This window comes from Nicotiana sylvestris, chromosome 3 (genome assembly GCF_000393655.2).
Source record: "Nicotiana sylvestris chromosome 3, ASM39365v2, whole genome shotgun sequence".
NCBI lineage: Eukaryota > Viridiplantae > Streptophyta > Magnoliopsida > Solanales > Solanaceae > Nicotiana > Nicotiana sylvestris.
Window position 1 is genome coordinate 183,777,444 of NC_091059.1, and position 10,925 is coordinate 183,788,368.

At 35.2% G+C, this 10,925-nt stretch overlaps 1 protein-coding gene across 4 annotated transcripts; it reads right to left on the reverse strand.

The window, feature by feature from the left end:
* Positions 1–20: 20 nt before the first annotated feature.
* LOC104234217 (uncharacterized) lies at positions 21–6,737 on the reverse strand. Of its 4 annotated transcripts, none has more exons than XM_009787751.2 (9): positions 6,426–6,736; positions 5,859–6,059; positions 5,655–5,757; positions 4,131–4,210; positions 3,971–4,048; positions 3,292–3,383; positions 817–928; positions 526–651; positions 21–434 (listed from the first exon to the last, which is right to left on the reverse strand). In XM_009787751.2, exons 1-9 carry the CDS (start codon positions 6,675–6,677, stop codon positions 318–320), a joined length of 1,161 nt encoding a protein of 386 aa, XP_009786053.1. In that variant the 5' UTR covers positions 6,678–6,736; the 3' UTR covers positions 21–317. The 4 variants fall into 4 exon arrangements, 3 of the variants coding, with proteins under 3 accessions (XP_009786053.1, XP_070027358.1, XP_070027357.1); XM_070171257.1 differs by having other exon boundaries at positions 5,859–6,049; positions 6,426–6,680; XM_070171256.1 differs by having other exon boundaries at positions 5,859–6,054; positions 6,426–6,645.
* Positions 6,738–10,925: the final 4,188 nt, after the last annotated feature.

The window sequence follows — 10,925 nt, forward strand, 5'->3', positions numbered from 1 at the left end:
TGAATCATGAAGATACCTAATTTGCAAATAAAAGAGTGTATTGGCTTAATCTATACCAAAATATTTCAGATGCTTGGGAACCTCCATCTGCAATGAAACCATAGAATTAGGTGGACGGGTTACGTTTTCTGATAAATAAAATAAATAAAAACCTCACCCGCAAACACCCATAACCTTTGTAAGTTTTACAAGTTCATGCTTCCCCAGGAAAATTTAATGATCTCACAGTCTTGCAACACAACTATTCTAGCACACATGGCCATTTCACCTAGTTTTCTAACATCCTTGAGTTACAAACGCATTCCGTAATGGTAATTTCATTTCTCCATATTGTACAATCGACCTCCATTTACCAGTTTCCACAGTGCTGCTTTTGCTTCTTCTAGTGTTTCAACGGACTGACCTCCTTCAAAAGATATTCTCTGAATGTTTAACTGCAGGAAATTTTTAGTGAAAACACTTGGTTACAAGGGTAGAGGGCAAGGCAAAAGCCAATAACATAAACAAGTAGTACAGAGAAAGTACCTGTGCACCCTGGCGGACACGGATATCAGTTCCCTTGCTATCTACTGATATTATGGCAGCATCATCCACCTCAGCTTCTCGTGACAAAAGATCCTTTAGAGGCTTTGAAAAAATTGCATTTAGCTCCTATAAGAAAAAACAACTTGTTTTCAGACTTGCTCCGAAAAAAGGAAGGAGAAAGAGGAACTTATGAGCTGCTACTTCCACAAATACCTTCATACATATAGCTGCATAAAAACATTAATCTAGTAGCCTAAATGCCACCGATTTCTCGAAATGCCAAAAGCACACCTTAAGATTTTGTTCACCTCCATCAATAGCAATCTTGTCAGGCTGCAAAGTTTCATAATCCTTGACATCCACCCAAGCAACTGTTCCAAAGCCTCCAATGAAATATATATCACTGTTGTAGGTGACAAGGCAGGTTAGTGGTATTAGCTAGAGAATTACTAATCATCTTAGCAACAACACGAATCTTGATTTTCAAAAATACATTGACTAAAGGAACGTGAAACATGTGGATTGAATCTTCCTATTGATGTACTATGCTTTGCAACAAAATAATTGGCTGAGGAAAACAAAATGATGGGGCCAATATAGAAGCTCGCAGGGGGTAGCCTAAACCAACATCCACAACAAAATAAGTGATGTCGTGCGATAATTCCATGTATTTTGACGTTATTTGCCCTACTTGCTTGTTTTTTCGATGCTAATTTGTGTGACAATTGTGCTTAATAGAGCTTATTTCACGTGTTGGAATGCTTGGACATGAATTGAAGAAAAGTTGCACGAAATGGTACCTCAGAGCTACAAAATGGAGCAATAAAAGAAGACGTGCAAGGCAATGAAAAGTCATGGCCATAGACAGTGCAAGGCATTGTCCAGGGCACTGTCATTGGCACCCCAAACAGTGCCTCCCGCAGAAACATTGGCGCCATAGATATTGCCTCGCGCAGAAATATTGGTGCCCCAGACAGTGCCTCGTGCCGACGATGCTTTCCGAGCCAATTTTATTTCCTCCTTAGTTTTGGACGTGGACACGTTAACCCTAACTTATAAATACCTCTTAACGTTGTTTTTTAGAAGGGGAGGACACTATTGGAGAGTCAAGAAGGCTACGGGAACACTTGGAAGCAACAAACCACAAGAGTTTTCTCTTCCGTTCTTCCTTCATCTGTATTTTAATGCTTTCAATTATTATCATGATTGTTAGTATGGTTATGAGTAGCTAAACTTTCTTATCTAGGGTTTGATGGAACCTATTGGACGATAATTCTTCTTACGTTTTAATATAATTTTGCCTTTGAATATCTCTACTTGTTCAACTACGTGTATATTGTTGTTGACTGAATGACTATCATTTAACTGTGCCTATTTATTATGTATTGCTTGAGAAAGAATGCATATTTAGGTTTTTGTCAAACAACGTCACTCTCAAGGTATATGAGAGATCAATACGGCGGGTTTAAAAGTGGAATTAGAGATAACGAAGTTTTGACGTGATCATAGTGCGCGGTGAAAAAGTGCGAGCTAGCGTAGTTCGAGAGAATATGTCTAGTAAATTGTGGTAGTTGCTCGAGAGAGAATTACGATACCTGAAAAGCTCATGACCAGTGGGGAATACTTAGGCGATATTATAGAAGACGTAGTCGGAAGGATTCCGACAATTGGAGAAATCATAACTCTAGGTCTCCTTAATCTTGTTCCCAAAACCTTAGTATCTTTAGTTGTTAATTTACTATTTTAATTTGCTAGTTAATTAGTAAGAAAACAGAATCTTAATATTTATAAATTAGGAATTGTTCGAGCTTGCACTCTTAGTGATACTTAACAGTTACAGTAAAACCTTAGTTCTCTGTGGGATTCGACTCCGGACTCTTAGACCGGATTATATTTGCAGCGACCACTTATCCTTTTTAAGACTAGAGTTGGGCGTGATCAATAAGACAAGCCCTTAGAAGATCTTGTACACAGCCAAATAGTTAATAGTTCAGAGATCAATTGTATTGAAATTTGGCATATGCATACAAATTGAGGCATATAGAGTGCAAAAAGAACGGGTACGACTAAAAGTAACTTTTACATGGATGTTCTAAAGGAAATAGTTACCAGTAAAGTTGCTTAAGGCACGCAGATTATGACTATGTATACAAGAACAGTAAAAACACACTAAACGTGTAGCAACACATAATTATCTGATTTGAGATGCAAGAGACTCAACTGTTGGCAAGTGGGTAATGCCAACAGACAGAAAGATTCCTACTTTTCCCTAGCATTTTAGAATAAGCAACATCTCTATACTTGTACTATTTCTCAACATCAACATAATTCAAAACCACTTGGGTCAAAACTAGGTTTGCTAATGAGGAAATATTTGGCAGCAAAAGAACTCATTATAAGCGGTTACAGACAGTAAAGGATTTTCATGTAATAGAGCTGATATCATCCAAATTAAGCAGTACCCCTATACAAATAAAGACTTATATGAGACACCAAAAAGGTTGCATAAGAATGGAGGCTTACAAGTTACAACTAAGTATGAAAACTCTGAGTTCACAGAAACCTTTTTCTTTTCTTTTCTTTTTGTAGGTATTAGAAGGGCTGAAGATATCACACAATCCATTTTCTAATGAAGAATTTCCCCATATTGCCAGAATATGCAACTGGCAACTCAAGTCTCTCTAGGAGAAAATGCATTCAACAGTAGAACCAAAAGATAAAGATGCTATACGAGGAAAAAGCTACTCAAAGGAAAAAAGTGATAACCTTATATTTTGCATGCGAAAGTAATAAAAGTTTCCCCATTGTTGAGAAGCTCCTTGCTGATGTTTTGATATATACTGCTTATGTGCCCATTCCTGTGGAAACAACCGATATTGTTTTCGAAGATCACTCTAACATTTACAAATCGGAGATATTATTACCGAAAGTCAGAAGAAAGAACAAAATACAAAAAGGCATGTGCAGCTCTGAGCCTCTGATATTAAACACTAAAATTAGAGAAACCAACATGCCACTGAAATCTGAATGCAGGATCAAACAACAGAGAACACAATTAGTCCAAGTCAAGCACGATAAACCAACAGGGACAACAACTATTCCCTAGTCAAAAGGGAAACTGACGGAAATACATTGAGGCATAATGAAAGAAATTTTATGCTTCATCTGGATGTGCACCTCTCCCTCCCTCCCTCTCTCTCTTTCTCTCGACCCGATGCTTTTCTTCTTATTTTATGATTAATATCATACAGATTGTAAAGGAGATATACACAAGATAGTTAGGAGAAAGTCCAAATGTCTCCAGGGTCACGAGTCTATAAGCAACAGTAACAATTTCAGGACGTCAAAAGAAAGCCTTTATCTAACAAATTCCTGGTGCAGTAAGAACCAGTTTATTCGACAATAGTTTATGAATAAATCACTAAAATTTGAAGAAGGCAGCTACCTGCTGATCTTCTGGGAGAGGATAGACATCACCGAATATTGTTACCCTTGCATTAGATAAACAACTCCAACCCGGGATCTAAAAAGCAAAAGTTGAAGAAACTCAAAGGCAGAAGATTTCAGTCAAACATAAAGAATGATTGTGGAAATACAAGACTAACCTGTACAACCAGTGTGCATCTAGGGTCAGCTAGCAGGTTCCTTGTGTGTATAGCTAACGGTGAGAATGAAAATATTGGGTCTGAAAGTAGGACAGATCCATGTTGGAGCATTATTGGAAGATGGATTTGATGGAGATAACCTTGAACAAGTATTTCACACCAAGATTTTGCTTTTCTTTTTTTATTATTATTCTTTTTGTATTCCATGTTCAGCTTTTAAACAATGTCAGGAACATTAAACTAGCAGGATTATTTAATTTACTTTGAAATTTACCCGAATTTTATTAGGCGTGCTTTTTCAGGCAAAGTCTTGTCAAACAGTAGAAGCACTTGGATAAATTGTTTAGTGGTACTGATATGCTACAGTGAAACTCAAATCACCAAGATAAATACCTCTATGTCACAATTGTAACATTCAATTGTGTAATCGGTGCAGTCAAAGAGAAAAAAATACGAGAGGAACCTCCCATTATATCTTTTGTTTAGCATTCTGTTTATAATTTATACAATCAATTAGTAGTTAAGCCTGATGTTAAATTACAATCTGCTTGTTTAGCAAGCCTTCCTAGCCACCAAAAGTGCAATTTGTTTGCCAAGGACCATAAGTAACCCAATGCTCTGTACGGGAAAATGAAAGAAGAATTATTTCAGATCATTTGTGGTCTCCTCTTGGATCCTTATCGTATTTTCTCAATCACGGAACTTTGCCACTATCAGATAGGAACTAAAAAGATGCCTTTGCAGCAGGACAATATTTTTTAGCTTTTACAATAATCCTATTCGTAATAAACTAGAACAATGGATTTCTCACAGTCCATCACTATTCGTCAGAAACTAGAGTTTATTGACTATTGGTCAGAAACTAGATATAAGGAATTCAATATTTCAAATAATTAGGTTGGTTGCTGGCCATGGAAATTGATTTGGAAGGTTAAAATTCCTTATAAAGTGGTATGCTTTACATGACTGTTGGCAAAGGAGGCAGTCCTAACCTAGGATAAATCGGTAAGGAGAGGAGACCAGCTTTGTTCTAGATGTTACTTATGTGGAGAGGAGGCAAAGACAATCAGTCATCTTTTTCCGCATTGTAGGGTGACTTCAAAATTATGGAGGATGTTCATCAATTTGAGGGGATTATTGTGGGTTATGCCAAGAAGAATTCTTGAAGTTCTAGCATGCTGGAACAGAGAAGATAACCCTTCCAGTCATAAAGAAATATGGAAGATTCTTCCTACTTGCATCTGATGGACAATTTGGAAAGAAAGAAACCGTAGATGCTTTAAAGATAGATCCAGAAACATCCAGAAGATGAAAATGAAATGTTTAGTTCTTTTTTTATTTTTTGGTGCAAAGAAGAATACTTAGAAGATCATAAATCTACTATTGATGGATTAGAATCCTTATGAGAAGAAAAAGGATTAGGAGAGTTTCTCCTGCACTTCACCTTGTAATTATGGGTGACTCCACAGTTTCCTTATGTGTAGTCTTTTTATTTATAAAAAAACAAAGAGTTTAGTGACTTACGTCCCATGGCATCTGGTGCAAAATCTACGAGTGAGCCAAAGGGGTAACCTTCTCGTCGATGATGCATCCGAGACATAACGGTGCATAAATGAGCAAACCTAGCCTACAATGATGGATATACAGGGTGGAGGAAAAACTCAAGAAAGCTTTTAGCTTTACAAACTTGTGAGGAACACAACAAGATATCTGGTACATGGGAGTTACCTGCTCCATTAAGTTGCGAACAGCTAAGGCTGGTTTAGGTAGGCCATGAGCTGAGGTTGCACTTTGTACACCTCCAGATATGGGAGTTCGGAAAAGCCCAGCCCTTGTACCTCCACCAGTCGTGCTGAGATCAGGGGGTGTAACGGACTTTGTTGATTGATCCAAACTAACCTCATTTCCTTGTCTTTGATCTGAACTATCCTTTAGAATATGAGAGAGGCCATCACAATTCACAACAAAAATGAAGAAGCTATTTCGAATTTCCAGTTATGGACTATATGGTGGAAAGAGAAGCAAGATTCATCGTGCCAAAGACGAAGTGCATCTAAGGTGTTTAAATTAATAATACTGAATGATGTCAAAAAGTTCAAGGTCTATTGTCTATCTATATCACCTAATGTAAATCTGCCTCTGTCTCAATCTGAAAAATCTACCTTTATCCTTTTTCCCGATCTAATACTCCATTACAAGAATGAAAAAGAGTAAGAAAAGGAACAATTTTAGATGATGTACAAGGGAAAAGGTAGAATTTTTAGCACTATACTACGACAAGGCGAGTTTAGTTACCTGTGACAAAGAAAAAGTGCCTTCAGAAACTAGAAAACCATTATCATTGTCATCCTCTTGTTGGGCACGGGCAAGCGTCAGGTTGGGGAAGCGGCAGCCGAAGTAACTCGTTCGCAGAGACCCCGAACCAGGCTCGTTAGTTGGTCGAATGGATTGAAAAGCAGATGGAATAGTCTCTGAAAACCTAGAGAGAGAATGGGAGCTTGATAGGGCAGCATCCATTGATGAAGAGATAGAAACTGACGATGTCATCTTGTCTGTTGTTCTACTCAGTTGGAGGGAAGACGTTGACCGAAAAGCTACACTAGTACAGTATTTGTCGTATTTCAACAAGTTTTAGCATTAGCGGTAACATGAAATAGCACGGGGCTAGCCATTTTTTGAACCGATCATTAAAAAATAGTCGGTACTTGCAAAGTTATTGAAAAATAATTATTATTTTGCTGCAACAGGGATCGGTCCAGCATAATATACTGAAAATCGGTATATCTGTATATGAACTTCCAGCATATTATGCTGAAACTCCAACACGCGAAAAGTTCCAGCATAAGATACTAGAGATTGGAGTACGTGTGTATGAACTTGCATCATATTATACTGGAACTCCAGTATATTATGCTGGAGTTCTAATATATTTATGTTGGAACTCCATTATAATATATTGGAGTTCCAGTATACTTTTGCTGGAACTCCTGTATATTATGCTGGAGTATTTTTCGGATTTTGAATAGTGTTTTCGTTCAGATTTATCTTTACATGAAAAGTGGCTAAATTAATTACTTTTAAAATTATGGCTATTTTTGAATGACCACTTGTAAATTTAACTATTTTTGCATTTCTCGCGATTTTGATAGGATGGACAAAGTCCAGGCCTAGTCTCAGTTACGAGCCCAACTTATTTCCACAAAGACTTGATCCATTACACGTATTTTAACTTGTCCTTTAGTTCACGTTCATTGTATTATATTGGATCGGTATATTATATTGGAACTCTAATATATTATGCTGGAGTTCCAGTATACTTATGGTGGAACTCCATTATAATATATTGGATTTTCAGTATACTTTTGTTAGAACTCCGGTATATTATGCTGGAGTATTTTCCGGATTTTGAATAGTGTTTTCGTTTAGATTTATCTTTACATGAAAAATAGTTAAATTTCGATTACTTTTAAAACTGTGACTATTTTTGAATGATTACTTGTAAATCTGATTATTTTTGCATTTCTACCGAATTTGATAGGATGGACAAAGTCCATGCCTAGTCTCAGTTATATGCCCAACTTATTTCCACAAAGACTTGATCCATTACCCATATTTTAATTTGTCCTTTATTTCACGTTCATTGTATTGTAAACATATATAGTGACATATTGTATAGAATTTTTTGGACAAATCATTCTTTAAGAGAAATTTTCATAAAACACTATCTTTTAATGGTAATTAGCTATCTATAGATATCATTTGCTATAGTACGGATTGTAGATACATTTTCTGTTGTTATAAAATATCTTAAATGTGTTTAAGTTACTATATTCATGAATACGAGCAAAAATAGGCGTGAATTAGGGAAGTCCAGCTAATCAGTTGTTGTATTCGAGTGTATTCGACTGTATTCATGGCGTGAAACATGGGATTACAGCTGGACACATTCGATTGTATTCGACTGTATTCACGGTGTGAAACAGGGGATTACACTATTTTTAAACAGAAAGTGAATCAATTAACATAATAGACTCATAATATAACTCAACAAACTCAATTATAACACACAAAATTTGTATTTCCAGTTATAAAAAAGATTCTCAACCGAAAAATACTCCAAAAACATAGCAATCTTCAGAAAAATTATATAATACATATGAATACGTAAATTATATTAATTAAAAAAAACATATGACTACATTCATGGCATATAGCGAGACAATGAATACAATAAAATACATAGAATACAACGGGATAGATTGAAATACAATGAAAAAAAGATAGTGAATACAATGAAATACATGGAATACAACGAGATATATTGAATTACAATGAAAAAAAGACAATGAATACAATGAAATACATACAAATACATCGTGATACGTTGAAAATACATTGAAATATATTAACAGAAAATCAAGTTGCTTAGCCTCAAACTTCGTCGTCTTTGTTCAAGAACAAACCCTAATTTCCGGCGAATCTGCCGACGAGCAAAAACCCTCAACTCTTTCGCCTCTTTCTCTTCATCGAATATCCCTGTAACTCATTAGAACAAATGAAAAGAATGGAAAAACCCTAGCACACAACTAGAAATTAGAGGCACCGCACGATATAGACATAGTAATTCACATTATTCACTGACACCACCAAAAACACATCTGATTTTTCCTCATTACCACCATCGCCATTTTAACTCATAAATCTAATACAAACACTTTTCCTGTACAAATACAAACTGACGTCTTTAGTCAAAAAATTCCTCGGATTAGTAAAAGAAAAAAAAGGGTTCCGAGCGAACAAAGAGGGGTTTTAGTGCAGAGAGGGGGGGGGAGATTAGATAGAGTAGACGATAAGGTTTTGCACAAAATTGAGGGGAAAAGTCAGAGAAGTCTTCGTGGTATACTAGGCAAAATCACCATTTGTGACTATTGGTAGGTGATGTGAGTGAGAGGAATTTTGAGATTGAGCATCGTGTTTTCAGGGAATGGGGGAAGAGAATGACATATATCAAAGTAGAGAGATAACGAAAATAGTGTAACTGAATAACATATTTAGTGGCTTCGGTGTAGGAGCTAACCAAAATTAGATATTTTGCTATAAACATTAAAATGTTTCTATAGAATATAATTTTTTTAAATAGAATTTATTTAAAATAAATAAGGTGTTAACATTTGCTATATAGATCTTCTATCTTTGCGAGCACCGAATAATGTTAGGACTGCTGAAAAAAGAGTGGAAATGGTATTTGGGCCAATTTTAATAAACTAAGGAATTTTTACCTCCTATAGCATAGCTTTACACCTTATTTATTATAAATAAATGCCGTTTTATAAAATTATATCCTATAGTTACCTTTTAGGTTTTATAGCAAATTATCTATTTGTGGTCACTTCCTACTGTTAAGCCGTTAAATACGCTGTGAAATATTTTTCTCTCTCATACTTTCTATTCTCTCTCTCCCAATAACACCGGTATTGTATACAATTTTGTTAAACCCACGTTATCTCTCCACTATCTCTCTCCCAACCCAGTATCTTCCCCACGAATACAGCTTCCATTATCAACTGATTCATCTCCATTCTCTCTCTCAATTTTCAAAATTGTTTGCCCAAAAAAATTGTGGTAAGTGTTAAACTTGTTAGTTTTTCGCTGGAATATGTATTATTCTGTATAATTGTACTTTTTTTTAGAAACAATCACCATTGTTATCTTTTTACAAAAAACTCGAATTTTCTTCTTCAATGGCGGATTTAACTCCTTACAAGATGGTTATCCGAGGTATACCGACCAAAGCACTCAATTTCGAAGGGCCATCTTTCGATTTGCAAATCACTCAAGCAGAACATGTATTTGCAGGTTTAGCAGCAAATACAGTTGCAAAAAAGAGAACAAAAATATGCAATGACACATCGAAATAAGCCCAATTTGAGAAATTTCCGAAAGAATCAACACTTTCACTGTTTGTTTTTAGATGTATTTAAATGTATTTAGATATATTTGGGTGTATTTAGATGACTTTGCCTGTTGTACTTATGAATGTGTTATATATTTCAAATACACATATGTATTTTACTGATAAATAATTATTACAGTGTCTTTCACTGTTTGTTTTTAGATGTATTTAGTTGTATTAAGATGTATTTAGATGTATTTACAAGACTTCCATTGTTGTACTTATGAATATGTTATGTATTCCAAATACATGTATTCATCTAAAATGAGTACATGTTTTGAAAATCTACAAAATGATAGCAAAGAAAAATGAGGGATTGAAAATCTAGAGATTGCTCTGTTTTGTGGTCTTTTTTGCTTGGGAAATCTTTTTTTTTAATGTAAAATACAGATTGTGCGTGTTATAATTGAGTTAGTGGAGTTATATTAGGAGTCTATCGCGTTAATTGATTCATTTATTGTTTTAAACAGCTGAAAAGATCATTTTTACGAAGTTTACGTTACTGTATTCACAAATACAACTCGCGAATACAGTCGAATACAATCGAATATAACCGTTGCTTAGCTGGAATTTCCTGTTTCATGCCGAGTTTTGCTACTGTATTCATGAATACAGTAGCTTAAATACATCGAATACACTCTATAACAACTGAAAATATAGCTATAAGAAGTAATTTAGTAAATGGTAGTTATAGCTAGCTAATAACCACTAAAAATAGTGATTTGTGAAAATTTCTCATAAACTAAGTACATAACAATGCAGTAGTTTGAAGGGATTTTTACATTCCTATACACTATTTGAAACCTTATTACTATTATACCCCATAATATTCCGTCGATATT

What these genes read in the sequence shown, in the direction of transcription:
- LOC104234217 (XM_009787751.2), bottom strand. Translation starts at nt 6,677, where the DNA reads ATGACATCGTCAGTTTCTATCTCTTCATCAATGGATGCTGCCCTATCA. An exon ending in TGCACCAGATGCCATGGGAC is followed by an intron (nt 4,211 to 5,654) that starts GTAAGTCACTAA and finishes TCCTACTTTCAG; the next exon opens with ACCCAATATTTTCATTCTCA. An exon ending in CTCTCCCAGAAGATCAGCAG is followed by an intron (nt 3,384 to 3,970) that starts GTAGCTGCCTTC and finishes TTGTTTCCACAG; the next exon opens with GAATGGGCACATAAGCAGTA.